The sequence below is a fragment of the Desmodus rotundus genome, chromosome 9, assembly GCF_022682495.2.
Source record: "Desmodus rotundus isolate HL8 chromosome 9, HLdesRot8A.1, whole genome shotgun sequence".
Classification (NCBI taxonomy): domain Eukaryota; kingdom Metazoa; phylum Chordata; class Mammalia; order Chiroptera; family Phyllostomidae; genus Desmodus; species Desmodus rotundus.
Genome location: NC_071395.1, coordinates 39,170,250 through 39,191,184, shown reverse-complemented (window position 1 = coordinate 39,191,184; position 20,935 = coordinate 39,170,250). Strand labels below are relative to the sequence as shown.

Here is a 20,935-nt window from a genome sequence, read left to right as displayed (position 1 = left end):
CCCATCTTCCCGCCCAGTCACAGCCCCCCTCCAGCCCCACACTAGCGTTTAGAAATAAGCCGGCTTCTTTTACCAGCAGTTAAAATGGCGCCGGTGGCGTCAGTGAGAGGCGCATGCGCCTTGGATGGAGCGGCCCGGCAGCTCCTCCTTCTAACTTGTCCCTCCCCATTTCCGGCGGAAATGGCCTCAACAAGGGAAACTTTATTGTTCCCGTTGGAGTGGAGAGAATGTCGGTGAATTACGCGGCGGGGCTGTCGCCGTACGCAGACAAGGGCAAGTGCGGCCTCCCAGAGGTGAGTGCGGCCGGCGTCCCGAAGGCTGCGCCTCTCAGGGAAGCAGGCCGGTCGGGGCCGGACAGCAGCGGGGCATTGTGGGACTTTTAGGAGGCATCCAGGCTAGACAATGGGAGGGACTTCCCAGTGAGGAGGGGGTGGGAAGTGACGCCCCTAGCGCGCGCTGGGCAGCGAGCAAATCCAGCCCCAAGTTGGTGGGGGCTGGCACAAAAGGAAGGACCCGCGTCGGCGGAGTCCTGAAGTTCTGTTGCCGGAGCAAAGGAGGTAGTTTTAGGCGGAAGGCACTGCAGGGGCAAAGTCAGGGAGGTGGGAATAAACGCTGTTGGGGAACAGATTAAGACAGAAAGGTTTCTCAAGTTAGGCCACGACGGGCCCCAGATGCTAGCCTGGGAAGTTGACACTTTATGCTGTTGGTGATGGAAAAAGGTTTGGAGTTGGGGAGGAACAGCCCCAAGGATGATGTACCGTATTTTGCCGTGTATAACGCGCACCCACGATTTGGTCCAAACTTTCAGGGGGAAAAAGGTATTTAGTTTCAATTTTTAATTCAATTATTTATTTATTTATATTTAGATGCTTGGGTTTTTTTGTATTATAAAGAAATTTTAGCATTTTGAATATATTATGGTACAAGAAATTTTATGTAACAAATAATTACAAAACACAAAACAGATACAAGGTATTTCAGGTACTCCCCATGTATAATGCGCATCCTTATTTTTCCCTGAAAAATTTGGGCAAGAAGGGTACATTATACATGGAAAATACGGTAATTATGTGTCAGGGAGGAGAGCGTTCTCCTTACACTGAGACGTTGGGCTAGTCACTTCCATTCTGGAGTCTTGTCTTCCCTTCTGTAAGTTTGGGAAGATTGCCCTCATTCCATAAAAGCTAGTCTGTTCATTCTGAGTCACACCGTTTATGGAGTCAGATGGTGTGAATCCCTCCAGAAGTCCTGCTCCTCTCCTGCTCGTATTTGCTTTAGTCCTCGGATATTTACTCAGCACCTGCTGTGCACCGGGCACTTTCTAGGTCCTGGGGCCACAGCAGGTTAACAAGACAGACAAAACCCCCTTATTCCAGTGGGGAAAGAGAGAAGCCGCAAATAAAGACAAGAAGTGAGATGGGAGCTAAGGAGAAAGCACTAGGGAGAAAAGTAAAGCTGGCACTGACATCAGGGAGGCACCCCATTGATGGCTTTTCTCAGTGTTTTCTATTGTAGTAAAGTACACCTTTCATATACTGTATCATCTTAATGTACACGTATTTTTTTAAATTAATTAATTAATTTATTTATTTATAGAGAGAGGGGAAGGGAGGGAGAAGAGAGAGAGAAACATCAGTGTGTGATTGCCTCTGGCGCACCCCCCATCAGGGACCTGGCCTGCAACCCAGGGCTGTGCACATAATTTTTAAGTGTATATTCAGTGGTGTTATGTATATTTATGTTGCACAACCATCCCTACCATATACCTCCAGAACTTTCTCATCTTCCCAAACCGAAACTCTGCCCTCATTAAACTCTTAACTTCCCCTCCCCCAGCCCCTGGCCCCCACCATCTACTTCCTGTCTCTATGGATCTGACTCTTCTGGGGACCTCATAAAGTGGAGTCACAGAGTCTCTGCCCTTTTGTGTCTGGCTTATTTCACTCAACAGTGTCCTCAAAGTTCATCCACATTGTAGCAGGTGTCAGAATTTCTTTCCTTATTAAGGCTGAATAATATTCTGTTGTCTGGATGGACAACATTGAGTTTATCCATTCATTCATCGGTGGATACTTGGGTTGCTTCCATGTTTTAGCTATTGTAAATAGTCCTGGCTGGTGTGACTCAGTGAATTGAGTACCAGCCTATAAAGCAAGGGGTCGTTGGTTCAATTGCCAGTCAGGGTACATGCCTGGGTTGTGAGCCAGGTCCCCAGTTGGGGGCACAGGAGAGGCAACCACACATTGATGTAAATAATGCTGCTATGAACCTAGGTGTACGAACGAAGTGTCTTGTGAGCCAAGACCTAAAGGAACTGAGAGAGGGGGTCTAGGAAAAGAACATTTTAGGTGGTAGGCCGGCCGGGGAGTGGGGGGGGGGGGGGTTGGGCAGGGGAGGACTTGGGCTTTTACACCGAGGAAAGCGGGAGCCCTGGAGGGCTGTGGGCAGAGGAGGGGCATGATGACAAACTGCCTTTTCAGATTCACTCCACTCCCCACCTTGGCAGTTCAGTCTGTGGCAAGTGGCCTTGTTTCTGTGGGACACATTTTGACCGCTCCCCTTGTGCTCTCACACAACAGATCTTCGACCCCCCTGAGGAGTTGGAGCGGAAGGTGTGGGAGCTGGCAAAGCTGCTTTGGCAGTCCTCCAATGTGGTTTTCCACACGGGCGCTGGCATCAGCACGGCCTCAGGCATCCCTGACTTCAGGTCTGTGGGTGTGGAGGGAAGTCGAGGCAGGACCCGCCTGCTGCCCAGGACTTCCCTGTGAGCTACAGAGGCCCAGGCATTAGAACCCATCTGGCTGCCTTCCCCCTCACTGCGTTCTGAGTGATCTTTTCACCCCTTCAGTGTTTGGGATGGGAAAGATCCCTCCTCATACCTGTCTCTTTAAGTCACATCCAATATTTCACTCACCCCATTGGCCAAAACTTGGTCACCTGGCCATGCCTAGCTACAGTGAATCCTGGGAAATGTAGTCTTTCATCTAGGCTTACTGAGCATAGCTAAATATGGGGGCACTATTACCCTAGAAGATGGGGAGAATCAGTATCAGGGACAGTTAGCTCCACGCTCACTTGCAAATACTTTTCCATCAGACCTGGTCCCAGTTTCCTCACCCATGAATGAGTGTGTTAAACCAAATAATGTCTAGACCGCCCTCCGCTTCGGGCAGCCTGCATGATAACAATCCTGTAGCTGAAAAGCAGAGTTCTTAAACTAGTGGCCCCCGGGTGTCTCCTGTAGGAGCTGAGTTTACAACCCTGTCACAAAGGGCAGGCCTATTGCACTTACACTGTCTTTCCAGGGCCTCTTGGTTCCAGCAGCGGAAGAGCAGGTACCTTAGAGGAATGTTAGAATTCTAAGGCCTGAATCTCCCAGCCCTTCCAGACCCAGCCCTGGGGCATCTCTTCAACCTCAGCCCCTCCTACTCCCACTGCAACCCTCAGACCATTTGCATTTCTCCAAACTCACAGGCTGTTGCCAGTACCCCGGGTCTTTGCTTGCCCCTTCTGCCTGAGAGGAACTGCCCTTCCTCTCTCAGTTCAAGAGATGGCTCAGCCTCCTCCAGGAAGCCTTTCCATACTTCCCACACAGAGCCCTCACTGCCTCCACAGGGCTGAAGGGTCTGTGTTTACCGGTGTCTCCCCTGACAAGATCAAGGACTCCTCAAGGGCAAGACCTGGTTCCTCTAGGGCCCCAGCATCACCCAGCATAGGGCCAGGCAGCAGTAAGTGTTGGTTGAATGGAATAATTAATTTTTCGTCTTGGTGTGCACTCTTCTCTCTCCTTCCTTCCCTCCCTCCCTCCCTCCCTCAATCTCTCTTCCCCCCTCCCCCTTTGTCTATCTCACTCTCCCTGTCTTTCTCTGTCTCTCTGTCTCCAACTCTGTTTCTTTTTATGTCTCCCTTTTTCCCTGATCCCTAAATTCTCTCTGTCTCTCTGCGTCTCTCCCCACATGCCACCTTTAGGGGCCCCCATGGCGTCTGGACGATGGAGGAGCGGGGCCTGGCCCCCAAGTTCGACACCACCTTCGAGAGTGCACGGCCCACGCAGACCCACATGGCACTAGTGCAGCTGGAGCGTGTGGGCCTCCTCCAGTTCCTCGTCAGCCAGAACGTGGACGGGCTGCACGTGCGCTCTGGCTTTCCTAGGTAACACCAGCTGCCAGCCCCGCTTAGCCCTGGGCAGGCTGCCCCTCTCTCTCTGAGCCTTGGTTTCCATATTTGTACAATGGAGGTCGATGTGGTGATACAGCAAGGCCACAGGGGAAAAGCTCCTGACACTTAATGGGATTTTGCAAACCAGAGCTGTCATTGTCGGGGCCTCCTGGGCACATCTCAAGAACTGGGGTCCTCTTTTCCAGGTCCCAGGGCAGCTGCAAAATCTCCCCTGAGGTGAGGAGCAGAAGAAATTGGGAGCGGGGAGGAAGGTGGTCAGGGTTCAGTACCTGCAGTTGCGTTTTAATTTTCCTCTTTAAAATGTTCGTACCGAGTGTGCGCATGGGACGCGGCAGAGAGACTGACCCCTTAACACCACGAGTGTCACCCTCCGCCCCCATTTCCTGCCTTCCTGCCTCTGAGGATGATGAGGGCCCACCCCAGTCGGTTGCTCACACAAGTAGCCAGACCCTCCATGGGCAAGGGCTGAGGGAAAAGACTTGTCTCTGCTTGTAGAGGAGAATGAGGTGGCTGTCCCCTGCTCTTCTCAAATGGGCCTGAGTCCACACTCCAGCCCTCTGGCACAGAAATAAAATTTCTCCAGGAGTCGGGCAGCTTTTCTGACCTAGAGATGTCGTCAAAGCCTTCATCCACCCAGACATGTAAATACCTCAGAAAGCAAGACCCCAGCCTCCCTGGCTTGGTGACCCTCAGGCCCTATTCTAGGCTGTAACTACTGGGCACCTTATTTTTTCTCCAATCAGAGTAGACAGACAATTCACTAGACAGACAACTGCAGACCTAGCCCTCAGGGCCTGTATAGATGGCTCTAGAAATGGAAGCACGCATTTTCTCACTGCATAGCAAACGCATTGCTGTGGTACCGGGCTTTTTATAGGAACACAAATCCAGGGAAGTCTGTTCCGTACACACCCGGTCAAGTCGAGTTGGGGTGTGTAGGTGGAGTGGGAGTGGGACAAAGCCACCCACTGGCGTGTTCCTTTCCAGAGATGGAGGGGAGTCCCTTGGGGGAGGAGCCAGGAGTGTGTTTGGGGATTTCAGTGCCTCCAGTTTCCTGACTGATGGGTTTTGCAGCCACTCCCTTGCTTGCACCCAGGCCACCCCCAGCACCCACTGCTCACTTCGTAGTGACACCAATCCGCGTGCGTACTGGGGGAGACGCCAGTCCCTCCGCACTGACTGGGCTGCACTCGACAACTGCATTGAGCGCCTGCTGCACGCCATACACAGTTTCAGATGTAGGACAGAGCGAAAGTCCTGCCGGCCTTCCTCGCTTACACTCTAGTGGGAAGGAAACAGGCAGAAAACAAGACAAGTAAGCAAATTAAATAGTATGTCAGACGGTGATCATTGCCACGGAGGAAAAGAGGGTTGTGCAGGGAGTGGGAATGTGGGGAGTTGCAGCTTTTAACAGGGATCTTTAGTCAAGTGGCTGTGACATTTGAGCAGGGACATGAAGGAGGTAACAGAGGGAGCCACGGGGAAGATCATTGTTCCCCCAAACATCCCAAGTTGAACACCGTCATCCCGTTTCACAGATGGGACTGAAACACAGGTTAAGTGACCTGCCCAAGATCACGTAGCAGGGAGGCAGCAGTGCCAGGAGTTGACCTCATAATTCCTGTGCATCCGGAGCCTATGCTCCGCGGCCACCCAGCTCCTCAATTTCTTCCTTTGCAAACTGGGTCCTTCAGACCTCTAGCCACAGCAAGAGGTTCTGCCATGCTTATAGGTAGCTTTTGTGAATGGAATGGGCTGCTCATGTGTGATGGTGGAGTCAGCTGTGGGGGTTAGTGATTCCTTAGGCTCAGAGAGGTTGTGCCATCTGCCCAGGGTTGCACAGCTGGAGGAACCAGTGGGTCCTGTGGATGAGGGGTTTGGGAAGGCTTCCTGGAAGAGGAGGGCTTGTCTCCATACCTGAAGCCTTGGGATTTGGGGAGCTCACGCTACCACCCAACCTCTTCTCCCACAGGGACAAGCTGGCAGAGCTTCACGGGAACATGTTTGTAGAAGAATGTGTCAAGTGTAAGATGTGAGTGTCACGAGAGGGTGTGAGCAGGCAGTCTGTGGTATCTCAGGCCCCCAGCCTGTTTGCTGTCACTTCCCAGGTTGGGGTCTGCAAAAGAGATGAATCTGAGACTGAGAGGCTCAGGGTGGGGGGCAGGACTGGGGTGTGATCCTCAAGAGCGAGGGCGGCACGTCTTCCTCCTGGGGAGGTGTATTCGTTTCCTGTGGCTGCCACAACAAACAGCCACAAACCAAGTGGCTTAAAACAACAGAAATTTATGTCCACAGTTCGGGAAGCTAGAAGTCCAAAATCAGTGTATTGGCTGGGACATGCTTCCTCCGAAGTCTGGAGGGCAGATCCTTCCAACCTCTTCCAGCTGCCAGTGGTTTCTGACCTGCCTTGGTGTCCCTTGGCTGTAGATGCGTCTCTCCAACCTCTGCCGTCACATGCCTGTCTGCTCTGTGTCTCCATGTCTCCTGTCTCCTTTCTGAAAAGGAGTCCAGTTGCATTGGATCAGGGCCACCCTACTCCAGCATGACCTCATCTTAGCTCTTTACGTGTGCAACAGCCCTCTCTCCAAACACAGTCACCTTCTGAAGTACAGGGATTAGGACTCCAGCAAGTCTTTTCAGGGTACACAGTCCAACCTATAACAGGCTGTGACAGCTGCGACCCCAGGTCTGGAAAGGCTGAGCCAGAACCCTTCCCGGAACAGGTGGGCTTCAGGTGTGTCTCCCCTGGTGGGGAGACAGCCTTGCAGGTGTGATTGACCGTGGGGACGTCAGGGGCAGGGCGCATGGCCCTGCCAGCACCTCCTACAGGTGGAACCATAGAGACCAGAGCATAAGGGGCCCCCCCGCTTGTTTTTTAAAAAATGTTTTTCTCCTAATTTATGTGAAAAATTTTCAAGCCAATGGGAAACTCACAAGAACCATATGATGAACGCACGCTTACCCTAGACCAGCAGTTAAGCTTTCCTGTGAAGAGCCAGGTGGTAAATGTTTTCAGCTTTGTGGGCCAGACTGTTTCTGTCATGACTACTGGCTCTGCCGCTGTAGCGCAAAAGCCACAGTAGACAACGCATAAAGGAATGGCTATGACCACGTTCCAATCAAACTTTATTTACAAAAATACACCCAGAAGGCCGGATTTGATCCAGGGGGCCACAGTGTGCTCGCCCCGACAGATTCCCCATTGTCACCTTTTGCCACAATTTGTTTTCCCTTCTCTCCCCGTGTTTCCAGTATTTGCTGTGTTGTTCAGGAGCAAGGGGAAGACTGACTTGTCCTTTGCCCCCAAGACAGTTGCCCCTTAAGACATTTGTCTCCCTCAAGCTTCAGCACTCTCTTCCACAGCCACAGTGCAGTTAGTAACATCGATGTAACATGCCGATTCAGTCTCCAGTCCCTATTCCCAGCGCTCCCCCCTGTTGCTGTTTTTCTCCCGGTCCAAGATCCGAGCCAGGGTCACACTCTGCATGTCATTGTCACGTCTCCTTAGTTTCCTTTGTCTAGAACAGTTCCTGACCTTTCTCTCTTTTCCGTGCTGTTGACCTTGTGAAGCAGATGTTTCATGGAAGGCCTCTCCCCCCATTCTGGGCTTGTTGGGTGTTTGCCTGAGCTGAGATTCTGGTCATGTGGTCCCCACTTCTCTGGGAGAGTGAGAGCCCCCAAAAGCAGGAGCCACTGGGTGGGGCTGGAGGGTGGGAAGGTGGTGGCCTTCACCTGGCCCCACCATTCCTCCTTCCTCCAACGTAGGCAGTACGTCCGGGACACTGTCGTGGGCAGCATGGGCCTCAAATCCACTGGCCGGCTCTGCACCGTGGCCAAGGCAAGGGGCCTGCGGGCCTGCAGGTGAGTGACCCCTGTCCATGCCTTGGAGCCTCAGGGAGGTGGCAGGTCTCCATACTGACTGTCCCCCAACCCTCACCATTGCAGGGGGGAGCTGAGAGACACCATCCTGGACTGGGAGGATGCCCTGCCTGAAAGAGACCTCACTCTTGCTGATGAGGCCAGCAGGTTTGACCCCCAGATGAACTCAGGGTGGGGCACTCAAAGGAGAGGGGCAAAAGCACAATCAGCACAGGGCAGCGGACTCCAGCTCAGAGGTAGAGTCAGGAGAGACTTCCTGGTGGAGGCAGCCCAAACCCACTCTGGGCCTTGATTTCGCTGTAATAATGGCACCTACTAGGTACTAGTCCTCTCACACACCTGACCCTGGGCCAGGGGCATCACAGACACTGTACTCACAAGGAAACTGAGGCATTAGCAAGATGCCTCCTTTGTGCAGTGCTACCCAGCCAGGATTCTAACCCAGGAGTCCAAGTGTGGAAGGGCCTGCGCAGCCCAGCAGTCCTCTGCCAACAGGGTAGGGGGTGGTTCCAGTACAAGGGAAGCCTGGCTCCCTACGGTGCACCTGGGCTAGTAGCAACAGGGTTTGAGATCCCCTCCCCCTCACTGTGGGGCAGGAATTGCGGAGAGACTCAGCCTAACCCCGCCTCCCTCCCGGTCCCAGGAACGCGGACCTGTCCATCACGCTGGGCACCTCCCTCCAAATCCGGCCCAGCGGGAACCTGCCCCTCGCCACCAAGCGCCGTGGAGGCCGGCTGGTCATCGTCAACCTTCAGCCCACCAAGCACGTACGTGCTGAGCCCACCCCTGACATTTCCCCTGCCCCAGATGAGCCCTCTGCCTCTGCCTGATGACGCATCCCTGCCTCCGCAGGACCGCCAGGCCGACCTGCGCATCCACGGCTATGTAGACGAGGTCATGACCCGGCTCATGAAGCACCTGGGCCTGGAGATTCCTGTCTGGGATGGTCCCCGAGTGCTGGAGAAGGCGCTGACGCCCCTGCCCCGCCCGCCCGCCCCCAAGCTGGAGCCCAAGGAGGAGTCCCCCACCCAGTTAAATGGCCCAGCGCCACCCAGCCCCAAGCAGGAGCCCACAGCTGAATCACCGGCTCAGCACAATGGTTCCGGGCCCGTCAGCCCCAAAAGGGAGCCACTGGACAGTCCCAGCCCCCGCAGGACTCCTAAAAGGGTGAAGACTGAGGTGCTTCCCAGCTGACCTGGGGGGCTGGGAGGGCGGGGCTGGATTTGCTTTTTTCTTACCTGTTTCACTTTGTAACTTGCCTCTGCCCTGAGAGAGGAGACCTCAGGGCCCAGAGAGCTGTGCTGCAGGCCCCTTGGCAGACTTGCCCCCAACTGGGGCGCTCTTTGGTGCTAGGGGCCTCTGGCAGGGCGGTGGGGAGGAGCAGCCCTGCCCCAGACCAGAACCTTCTAGCCCACACCGCAGGCACCTGCTCCACCCTGCCAGGCCCAGGATGTTCTGTGGAGGTGTGGCCACACCCGCAGTACGGGACCCAAACAGGAATTAACTCTGCACCCTGGGCCCTCATACCCTGCAACCCCTGCCTCCCCTGCCTCCCCCAGACTGCCTTCATGGTCCCCCCAGGAGGGAAGGGAGGCAGACCTGCCACTTAGGAGCTACCGTCACGGTGGGACAGACAGAGGCTGCGCTGCCTGTGGGTGGGAGGGAGGAAGGTGGGCCCGCCTGGCTTCCCCCAGCCTTCCAGAAAAGTCTTCAGTGCAATAAAAGCAGAACTTTTTGCATCAGAGTCTGTGTTGAACTAACAACCTTGCACCAGAGACAGGTCCTAGTCCCGGGGGAAGGAGTTTGTGGTTCCCTCGTCCTCTTGGACCTCAGTCTGGGCTTCCATGCAATCCAGGCTTGGGGGCGAAGGAGGGCAATGCCAGCTGCTGTAAGCCCTCAGTTTGTAATCATGTGCCTATTTGCATGGTTTTTAAATAGTTGCCCTTACTACTAGGCTGTGAGCCGCTGGAGGAAAGAAGCCATGTCCTTGGGTCCTAATTGCAGCTCTTGGGCACCTGTTAAAAGCTCAGGCACAGCTGGGCTCCACCCCCTCCCTACCTGAAACCTTGGTCAGGTCTCTTCACTTCGGTACCTCAGTCTCTTAATGGGTAAAGTGAACAGGGTGGGCAGCCCATCCCTCCTAGAAGGCAGCTGCCCAGCTCCTCTGTGGATGCTAGACACAGCAGGACCTCGCGCTCCACCAGCTGCCGCTCTCCATGGTGCTGAAGGTGTGCCCGGTGCCTTGCAGACCCACTCTCCATCCTGGGTGCCTGAGGATCCCCACTTTGCTCCCCCATGGCAGGCTGGCCCAGCCCCTCCTGAGGGTTGGGGAGCCCCAGACTCTAACTCAGCCCTCACCCTATTCTGCTTCCACTCCAGCCGTGTTCTGTCACAATATTTTATTAAGGATATTTTATTAACAGCAGTCTTAGAGAAAGTGAGGGTGGCTGTGGGCCATGGCCATCCTGAAGTTCAGCGCTTAGCCAGTGCTTAGGGGCCAGGGTCCCTGCAGTCTTAGCCACCCCCTCCTCCATGTGTGTGGGGCAGGGAGAAGCCCCCGGCAGGGCAGTTGCTGGGGCATGTGTGTGTGTCTGCTGGGCCTGTGGATCACTCAGTATGTGTCTGACTGTTGCCTTCTGTGCCTGGGCCTGTGTGTATTTCTCAGGCTTTGTGGCCTTATGAGTGCCCTGTGTCCGAGCATCAGTTTCTGCCCCTGTGTCTGGGTCCCTGGGTGTGTAGCTGTGTTTGTGCATCTCCATCCTGGCCTCTCCACAGGGGTCTGCCTCACCTCCAATCCCTTGCCTGTCCGCTGTGGCAACCACTGCAATGCCCCTGGGCAGAGAGGCTGGGGGGGGCACATCCAGGTGGTGCTCACAGCTCTTCCCCCGCCTCCAGCCCCACATGCCCTGGCCTGAGTGCTGGCTCAGGCGAGGCCCAGTCCAGCAGGGTGGCCTGGCTCAGGTCCTCTGTCCAATTGCCCTGGACCATGGTCGACTTGTCGAGCTCCTCTGTCAAGTTGTCCAGAGCTAGCATGTCCCGGGATTCCCAGTGAGCCCTGGGGCTTTCTGGAGACCCTTCCTCTGGAGACCCTTCCTGGGGTGTGTCAGCCTCGGGCTGGGGTCCTGGAGCCTTGGAACTTGGCATGGTATCAGGGGCCACACGGGAAGCTGCATCATTGTGCAAAGTTCTGGAGAAAACTGAACGAGAGTTGGGGGTTCATAAGGGAAGGAGGGGGAGGCTGGTGTCCCTTCTTTCCTTCCAGCCAGGGAGTAGTTGCAGGGGCACTCCCCCCTTGCCCCCGGAGGCCCAGCATTGGGATTTGGGGAGCCAAGGGGACTGTGCCCACAGCACAGCCCACGGTGGACCCTGAAGCCATCCTTGCCTACCTACCTCGCACAGGTGTGAAGTCTCCGGGACTCTCAGCTTTGTTGGAGGCAAAAGGGCTGATGGAGGGGAGGACGATGAGGGCGAAAGAGAGCAGCAGGACCTGCCAGAAATGGGGGCGGGGTCACCCCATCCCTCCACTGCCCCTGTGAGCACACCCATCTTATGGGCAGGGAAACTGAGGCCCTAAAGACTGGATTATGCTTCAACTGGAGCTCAAGCCGTGCTACTGATACTCACCTTCCCCCCTCCCACAGGCCGGTCTGTCAAGGTCGACGACCCCCTTTATCCTGGGGGCCATCATACCGGGGGTAGGACTCACCGCTATGCAGGTGCCCGCCTGGGCTGACTTGCTGGTGGATTGGAGCACAATGGCCTGGAGTTTCTTCAGCTGCTCCAGAAGGGACCTTAGCGGAAATGAGCAGCCTTGGCTGAGCCCTATGGGGCTTTGGCATGGGTTCCCGTCCATTTCTGTGGTCCCCCAGCACGGCTGATGCCTGAATTCCCTCCATCCCTCAAGGCCCCACTGCTCTTATAAGTCTCAGACACTTCCTCTTTGTTTTGATAAATCTCTGTGACATCCCCCCAACTTCTTTGCCACTCTAACTCCCCCATCCAGGCCTCCAGGACCGCCAACCTGGACATCTGCCCAAGCCTCCTCTCTGGTCCCCCCACTTCTCACCCTCCCCCGACATACCTCCCTCTCCTGCCCCCCACTCAGCCACCAGGGGACACTTTTCAAAAGCAAACAGCTTCTCCCAACCCACTCGGGGCTCCCATCTCCCTCAAGTCCTCCCTGCAACAGAGCCCTGCACTACCTGCCCTCACCCCCTCCCTCTCTCCCCCTCGCTCACTCTGCTCCAGCCATACAGGCCTCCTCACTGTTCCTCCAGAGTGCCGGGCACTGTCCTGCCCCAGGATCTTTGCACAGGCTATTCCTTCCAAGGACACCTTTCCCCCAGGTCTTTTTGTAGCTGGTTCTTCCTCATTTATTAGGTCTCACCTCAAATGTCGCCTTATCTGATCTTCCTTTCTAAAATTACCCTTCAGGCCTGGCTGGTGTGGCTTAGTAGATTGAGTGCCGGCCTTCGAACTGAAAGGTCGCCAGTTCGATTCCCAGTCAGGGCCCGTGCCTGGGTTGTGGGCCAGGTCCCTGCTCAGGGGCGTGTGAGAGGCAATCGATAAATGTTTCCGTCACACATTGATGTTTTTCTCCCTCTCTTTCTCCCTCCCTTTCTCCCTCCTCTCACCTCTCTCTAAAAGTAAGTAAGTAAAATCTTTTTAAAAATAAAATAAAATAGCCCTTCACCCTGCTTTATTTTTCTTCCCAGCGGCTATCACTATTTGTGTTATCTTTTATATATTTTCGTTTGTCTTGAGTATGTCTCCCCTTAGACTCTGAATTCTTTTAAGCAGAGGGCCTAGGCTTCTTTGTTCACTGCTGTGGTCCCCGTGCCAGAACTCTGCCTGACGCAGAACAGGCGCTGAATGAGGTGACTAGGTGGACGCGCCCTTAGGTGGGGTTACGTGCAGTGCTCCGGCACACCGTGCTCCCAGCCTCCCGCCATCGTCTCCACCACAGCAGCTTCCCCCTAGGAACTCTTATACACCCTTCAAGGCCCCAGATCCACGTCTCCTCCCCTATGCAGCCTGCCCCCTTTCTAGGTGAGACCCTTACCCCCTGCTCTGTCCTGCCATCACGGAGGCTGCCCCTCCCACACTGTCCACCTCTCCTGCCAGGGATTTCGGGGCCAGCTCCCCCTGGCTGGACCAAGACTCACAGGTTCTGCTTCTCGAGATACAAGACTTTTCTCTGAAGCTCCTGGTTCTGGGCAGTGCAGGCTGACATCCTGGAGGGACAACATCACTGTGACATTCAGAATATGACTGTCACCAACTGTCCCAATCACAGATTCCTGTGAGGCCCCACTTTACGGGCAGGGAACACAAGGCCAAAGAAGGGAAATCTCTCGTTCAAAGTCACCCTGATAAGTCTGAGAGAATGTGAACCCAAGTCTGCCAGGTTCCTAGCTCCCATCTCTGCATTGGGGTGGGGGCTTCATTCCAGTTTGAGCCCCCAGGACTGGAACAGAAGGCCAAAGTCAGGCTGTGACGCTTCCAGAAGATGGAATAACAGGGTGGCTGGGAGTCCGAGGAGAACCAGGGTGCAGTCCTCACCCGCCCTGCAACCTTGAGGCATCAGCTGTCCGACCTCAGTCTCCTGGTTTGTAAGATGGGGTTAAAATGACCTAGTCATGGAGTGGTTGGGAGAATGGCATGAGTTCAAGTTGACTAGAGGCTTAGCAAATTGCATTTGAGGAGCAAGACAAGGATGATTGTTCCACCTGGGGCACTGGGGTCCAGGCTGGGGACCCCACCTTTCCCATCTACATCCATCTGAGAATGCAGTCATGGCCCAGACCACTCAGCTGTGGAGCTGAGATGCTCAGGTCAGGACACGAGCGTGTGTCCATCCTAAATAACTCACAAAATAAAGAAGAATTAACTTATAGAAAACCCAGGGTGCACACAGAAATGACAGTAGTACAAATGAAAATGATGCAGTTTAGGTGGTGCTGAGAGGGCAATGTATCGCCTTAATTCAGCTCAATGAGCTAAACATGCACATCTAAAAACCAGCAAACAGCCCTGGCTGGTGTAGCTCAGTGGATTGAGCACGGGTCACAAACCAAAGGGTCACCAGTTTGATTCCCAGTTGGGGCACATGCCTTGGTTTCAGGCCAGGTCCCCAGTGTGGGGCACACAAGAGGCAAACACACATTGATGTTTCTCTCCCTCTGTTTCTCCTCCCCTTCCCTTTTCTCTAAAAATAAATAAAATATTTTAAAAAATAATAAATAAAAACTAGCAAACAAACAACAGCATAGACTCTACCCACAGGGAAAAAAAAACGTCTAGGAAGGACATAACAAACTTACCGTAGAAATGAAAAACCTAGAAAAGAAAAATCCAGCTGCGTGGGATGAAAAGCCAGAAATCCATTCCTTGCAAAGAATAATAAAATAGACAAACTTCTGGCTAGACTGATCAGGAAGATGAAAGAGAAAGGGAAGGCACAGATAAACACGAATTTTTAAACAGGTTCAACTGTAGATGGTTCAGAACTTTAAAAATAATAGGAGAGAATTATAAATCATTTTATGTCAATAAAATGACATAACATATAACATCCCAGAAAAATATAACATCCCCAAACTGACCCAGGCATAAATAGAGAACCCCAGCAGACCTGTAACATTGCATAAAGCCACGCTTAGTAGTCACAACCGCGCTGAAGACCAGGGAGCCCAGACAAGGGCAGTCAGCACCCCATCATCCCGTGATCTGGCACAGAACCAGGGCAAGATGGGTAATAATAACCTCCCCCTTTCTTGGCACCGCATATTCCAGGGGATGAAGGGACGCTGAAACCCTTGCCCTGTGTTCTCTCCACGCATATTCCCATCCTTGCAATTCACATGGAAAATGGTCCCTCCTGGTGAGGGAAGAGGACTCTCCTTTGGTCAGGCCCTAAAAACTGCGACCTTAGCCTCATTGCAGGCTTCCTCCGGGCCTCAGTTTCCTCCCCGAGTGTGCAGTCCTAGGACCCCGTCTCACCGACTTTCCAGGCCATCAATATATTCCTTCTTCTTTTTCCGGCTTTCTTGGGCCGACTGTTTGTTCCGGATTTTCCGGCGGATTTTTTTCAGCACTCGCTCCTCATACTGCAGAGTGACATGGGAAGCAGGCTGAGTCAGGCTGGAGGGTCTACTCTGCTGTCTAGACCCCACAACTTCACCTTATTTTCTTCTCACGGGAGGCACTTCAGACCCAGACACCTGGGGGCAGAGTCCTGATGACTTTAAGACCAACTTTCCTGCCCCTAAATTCTGGCAGTTTCCGGGAGGGTCCTGGGCCCTGGTAATCCCGGGGTCTATTTCCAGTCAGTGACCAAAGTTTGCGTACGGTGCAATTGCGCCACCTCCTGGTCACATCTGAGAACAGTGCTTTCATAGCGCCAGCTGATACCAACACTAAGGTCTTCCAATTGGAATAAACTCAGGTGGTGATATTAAGTGAACAGGGTGGGTGGGAACTGTGGCTAGATAGGTCCTGCTAAGTTGACTTTCTGGGTGATTGTTTTTACTCTGGTGACAGACACGTCCTGTCATTCTAGTGTGGGAGGCCTAAAGGTAAGGCTCAGGGACAGCTATCTGCAGGAAAGGGGAGGGACCCTGAACCAGGGTCTCCAGGACTCACCTTGGTGAGGGGCAGCTGGGTGGGCAGCGTGATGCCTTCTTTGGCCAACAGTTTCTTCTCATCTTCTGTCAGCACCAGCTCCTGGCAGTGTCCAGCCCCAGGTCTTAACAGGTGGGGGGCTGCCAGGTGATGCTGTTGCTGTAGAAAAACCAGGGAACTGTGTTTGGGGCAGGGAGAGACAGCCTCTGGGAAATGAAAGAGGCATCAGATTTGAGAAGCCATAAATCCATCTGCTGTAGAGGCCCCGCTGGCGCTGGGGCTCAAGAGCCCGGCACACACTCCTCTGACCCAGCACCTCCACTTCCAGGAACTGATCCCACAGACACCCTCACACACGGGCAAAAGGACGGCCACACAGGGTTCTCCTTCACTTATCAAAGACTCACTAGACTTTCAATAGTCACCTACTACATTCCAGGCGCCATTCTGGGCTCTGCACATTCCTTGTAACACTGCAATAGCAGAGGACTGGAAGCAATGAAAATAAATATCCAGCAAAGAGGCGACAGGTTAAATAAGGCATGACCCATTTGGACAACAGAGTATTACACAGCTGTGAAAAGGGATGGGGTCTCCGTGTCATGCTACAGAGGGAAAAAAAATTAAAGGGGCAGGTCCTGGCTGGGTAGCTCATTTGGTTGGAGTGTCTTCCTGTACACCAAAACGTTGCAGGTTTCACTCCCAGTCAGCGTGCATACCTGGCTGCTGGTTCGATCCCCGGTCGGGGTGTGCATGGGAGGCAACCCATCGATGTTTCTCTCCTATCGATGTTTCTTTTCTTTCCTTCCTTCCTTCCTTCCTTCCTTCCTTTCTTCCTTCCTTCCCTCCTTCCTCTTTCTCTCTTTCTTCCTCCCTCCCTGCCCCTCTCTCTAAAAGCAGTGGACATATCCTTGGGTGGGGAGCAAATATAAACAAATAAATAAAGGGGCAAAACATGGTTACATGTGACATGCTACTTTTTACATTAAACTTCTTAAAAAGGAATCTCTTTGGAAGGAAGAAATAGAACCTGTGTGGGGAGCCGGGTGCTGGGCAATGAGGAGAGAGGGTGGTTCTCCCCACCTACTCTTTTGTACCATTGGAACTTGAACTGTGTGGGTGCATTTCCCTATTTAAAACATTTTAATTAAATTATTATGAAACATAAGCACTAAAAATGAAAGAATCTTGTCATCAAAACATCCAAGTCTCAGGAATAAAGGTGGAGATTGGGGCAGTGTGTTATTCTTCAGGTCAAACTCCACTACCTAGAACTCCAAGTCATTGTTTAGCTCAACCATTTTCTCTCCAGGGCCTCAGTGTGTCTATCCATAAAATGGAGATAAGGTCCCCCGCATCCCAAGGTGGTTGACATCTAGAACAGTGATACTGAACATGATGCATTTACAGAAGCCAGTTAGCATTTGCAAAGCCTTCATTCTCCTTTCCCATCCTTCAAGGCCTGCTGGGGTTCCACCTCCTCCAGGGTGCCCTCCGGGGACCTGCCATGACTCTCCAGGCTCTCTCCCTCATTGGTACACGTCCTGTTTTCCCATCTTGACCGTGAGGTCCCCAGAGGCTGAGCACACAGCCGGTGCCCACTGTACATCCTTCAAGCTGGGAGAGGCATTTCGGTCTTGTCTAGAGACCGAATATGCCTAGAGTAGGGATAAGTTTTGGTATCAGGTAAACTGCGTCCAAATCCTGCCAGGCCACCTACTTGCTGTATGACTTTGGGCTTAACTTCTCTGGACCTTGACTTTCTCATCTGAGGAATGACGGGGGCACTGACTGAGTTGTCAGATCTTGTTTACAGGTACTTGAAGCCTTGGCAAGATAGGTGGCCCTCAGTCAGCATGCAATGGGAACAACAGGCCCAACTGGCCCAACAGACTAGCCCAGGGGTAGAGCCCGCAGCAGCTGTGTGGCTTAGGGCAAATTACCTAACTTCTCTGTGCCCATTTCTTTATATGTAAAATTAACATAATAAGAGCCCCAATCTTCAGGGTTGCTGTGAATTAAAAGATGATACATTTAAAGCATTAAGAAGAGTCCCTGGCCTATAGTAGGTGCTTAGTAAGTTTTAGGTGTGTCGGCTTTATTTGTTGTTTGTTCGTGTGTTTGTTTACTAGCTCTGCAGTAGAAGGTGTCCCAGCTCAGGAGACAGAGAACTCAAGGAACTCAAGACTGGAGCCCAAAGACTTGCTCGGGTGTGACCCTGGACAATCCAGCCTTTGTGACTCAGTTTTCCAGTCTCTGAAATGAAATGGGGGTGTTGGGGCTCCATGAACCCTGGGGGCCCTCCCAGCTCTGAGGCTCTGGAGTTGGGGTAGGGGCTGCTCACCAGGTCCCCACCACTGCCAGAGAGGAGGAGGTCTTTCACCGTGAGGTTGCAATGCTGGGGCAAGTCCGCCAGCTCGGTCTGCTTCTCGGGATAGAGGCCCGTGTTCCACATTTCTGACCAGGGCAGATGGGGACAAAGAAAGACAGGGAGTCAGGCAGGGTGCCCTGACCTCTCAGTTTCTACCTGCCTCCTCTAACAAGGCTTCTCGGATTGACCCCCAATGTGCTAAGGCCTTTTGCCACAGTTTGGAGCCCCAAGGCCTGGGTTGAAGGGGACAGCCCTGGCTGGTGCCTCAGTCTCCCCTCAGCTGTAAGATAGGAACCCGGATTCACTGGGACATCGCCAAGGGCCCCACTGCCAATGCAGGAGAGAGCAGCTGTTATCACCCAGGATTATAGACTAGGTTTGCAGCCAGCCAGGCCTCATCTCCCTTCGAGGCAGGGACCACGTCTGATTCACCTCTGGTTCCCGCCCGCCTGTGCCTGGCCCGCCGGGAGCTGCTCTCCAGAGCACAAACTTTGAGTCAGATAGCCCTGGTTCTAATCCTAACTGGGCGAAGCTGTGTGACCTTGGGTAAGTTACTAAACCTCTCTGAGCCTCAGTTTCAACTCCCCAGTGGGATTTATAAGAGCTCCTACCCCTTTGCAAGGCTCAAAGGACAAAGGACACCCTGCTGAGAGTGTCTTCTGCATAAGGCCTGCCCCAAGAGCCTTGAGGACTGGCATTCATAACCTCACTCACTCTCATGGAGCATCTGCTGTGACCCAGGCATGGCAGGCACAAAGATGAGGTTGCCAGCATGACACCTGGTGCCGCAGCCAGCCTGCCCGCCAGGGGCACATCCCAGCTCTCAGCTTTGACTTGTGGTTTAACCTCATGGGGACTCGGTTTCACCATCTGGAAAATGGGCCCATGGCAGGATCCATCTCAAAGGGTGGGTATCTGTGTAACAAGGCGAGGGCAGTGAGAGAAGGCACAGAGCTCACCCAGGTCTATGGCCACGGAGGCCTCGAGCACTTGGGCCACTGGCCGAAGGGACCTGGTGGGGCTGTGAGGGACAGGACGGTAGGACGGGCAGAGCCCCTTGCCAGACTCCGAGAAATGGCAGCCAGCCGGGGTGGTGACCGGCCCGTTGTGTGGAGGGGTATCCTGGGGGTCAGAGGGCAGATCTTCAGAGATGCCGCTGTCACTGGCTGCAGGAGACCAGAGAGGAGAGCTGGGCACTGAGTCTCCAGAACTCAAGATACAATTGAGGAAATCATCAGAGTCCGGGGCCGGCAGCACCTGCTGGGGGGGGAGGTGGGCAGGAAGGAGGAGGTCTGAGCTTGTCTCTGCATTGCTCTGTGACTCTCGACAAGCCTCTTCCCCTCTCCGGGCCTCACTTGTCCTTTCTGTCACATGAAAGGTTTCTGGGGCTTGAACACAATCATGTGGCATGGGAACACCATCCGGCCTGGTTAAGGCATGCGCCCTGAGTCTGAATTTGGACCCAAACTGCTGTGTGACCCCAGACAAGTTGCTGCCCCTCACTGAGCCTCGGTTTCCTTACCTCTAAGGCACCAATGCTGCCTGCCCATTGGGGCGGCTGAGAGGTTCAATGTAATAATGTGCTTTGCTAAAATTACACGCCATGAGCCGTAAATGCTACCGAGCTGAGTGGAGTTCTGTCTGCAGTAGGGGCCTCACCTGGTCCCCAGCATGGCTCCAGTCCTCGCCCAGATCTGCATGTCTCAGAATTCCATCCCGCCGATCAAACAGGAGATCCAGGAGCTCCAGGCTGTCGATGGGGCCCATGGGGCAGGTGGAGGAAGCCATCTGGAGCAAGGACGGGACAGGCATGAGGGCCCCGCCGCACCCATCTCCAATTTGCATACCACCCCAGGTCTGTCCAGCTCGAGTTCAATTTCCACTCAAGCCCCAGGTCTGCTTCCACCCTCAGATCTGTGCTGAGGGGCTGACCCAGAGATGCCCAGGGGAGAAGAGCCAGTTTCTTCAAAAAGTGCTGAACAGCCCTGGCCAGGTGGCTCAGTTGGTTGGAACGTCGTTCCGTACACCAGAAAGGTTGCGGGTTCAATCCCTGGTGAGGGCACATACAGGAAGCGACCGGCCAATGTTTCTCTTTCACATTGTTGTTCCTCTCTCTCTCTTTCCCTCTCCCGGCCTCCTTCTCTAAATCAATAAATATATCCTCGGGTGAAGACTAAAAAAAAGTGCTAGACAGATGCACACAGGGATGATCAGCCTGGGCCCTCCCACGAGGCTGATGGAATCGGCCTTCTCTTTCATTCCTAACCTACCCATGTTCCCCTCCTGGGAGGTGGGGGCCTAGAAGAAATACAAGAGCAGCCCTGGAATGGAGGCAAGCTTTTGGCCACTTCATGCTCTCTCTGGGCCTCAGTCTTCCCATCTGTGCAATGGGGTGGGGGCTCCTTCCAACTCTGGGAGCTTGGGGAGGGTTTCCTGGCATAGACCCTCCCTCCCTCCATGGACCCAGGCAGGGCTCACCTTTCCAGCTGCTAAATCTCCATTCATGAGCCCGGCCAGCTCTGCTTCCAGCTACTTTCTGTGTCTCTGATCCGTGGAGTCTCACCCCAAGTCTAGTTCCTCTCTGTGGATCTGTCACCACCCCCAAATGATGCTGAAATAGCTCCAAGGAGCTCCCAGCCCACCCCCAGCTGCTGATTGGGGGACAGGCAGGACGGACAGGTTTAAGGGCCAGTGATACCAGGGCAAGCTGGGGGGAGGGGAGAGAAGACCCGTTATCTTGATGTTTTGTGCTTTTCCAGCCGGCAAGGGACAAAGGCCAAAGTCTGGGGTGCCTCTGCTCTGCCATGACCTCTCCCCTACTTTGGGGGACTGTTTCTTATCAGAGCCTAGATGTCTGGATCTAGGAAAGCCCAGGGACCTGGC

General features: G+C 53.8%; 2 protein-coding genes across 9 annotated transcripts; one reads left to right on the top strand and one right to left on the bottom strand.

Annotated features, from left to right (window-relative positions):
- The first annotated feature begins 156 nt into the window (after positions 1-156).
- Positions 157-9,802, top strand: SIRT6 (sirtuin 6). 3 transcript variants are annotated; one of them, XM_024569237.3, is made up of 8 exons: positions 157-293; positions 2,580-2,707; positions 3,970-4,152; positions 6,152-6,211; positions 7,945-8,040; positions 8,125-8,205; positions 8,702-8,825; positions 8,911-9,802. In XM_024569237.3, exons 1-8 carry the CDS (start codon positions 228-230, stop codon positions 9,250-9,252), a joined length of 1,080 nt encoding a protein of 359 aa, XP_024425005.2. In that variant the 5' UTR covers positions 157-227; the 3' UTR covers positions 9,253-9,802. The 3 variants fall into 3 exon arrangements, with proteins under 3 accessions (XP_024425005.2, XP_053767851.1, XP_071075281.1); XM_053911876.2 differs by lacking the exon at positions 157-293 and adding an exon at positions 362-557; XM_071219180.1 differs by lacking the exons at positions 157-293; positions 2,580-2,707 and adding an exon at positions 3,613-3,728.
- A 645-nt stretch (positions 9,803-10,447) lies between these two features.
- CREB3L3 (cAMP responsive element binding protein 3 like 3) lies at positions 10,448-20,683 on the bottom strand. 6 transcript variants are annotated; one of them, XM_045202803.2, is made up of 12 exons: positions 20,531-20,683; positions 19,712-19,840; positions 19,012-19,312; positions 18,026-18,138; positions 15,703-15,840; positions 15,061-15,167; positions 14,382-14,486; positions 13,224-13,292; positions 12,446-12,595; positions 11,765-11,849; positions 11,449-11,545; positions 10,448-11,255 (listed from the first exon to the last, which is right to left on the bottom strand). In XM_045202803.2, exons 1-12 carry the CDS (start codon positions 20,555-20,557, stop codon positions 10,930-10,932), a joined length of 1,647 nt encoding a protein of 548 aa, XP_045058738.2. In that variant the 5' UTR covers positions 20,558-20,683; the 3' UTR covers positions 10,448-10,929. The 6 variants fall into 6 exon arrangements, with proteins under 6 accessions (XP_045058738.2, XP_045058739.2, XP_045058741.2 ...); XM_045202804.2 differs by having other exon boundaries at positions 19,012-19,309; XM_045202806.2 differs by lacking the exon at positions 12,446-12,595.
- Positions 20,684-20,935: the final 252 nt, after the last annotated feature.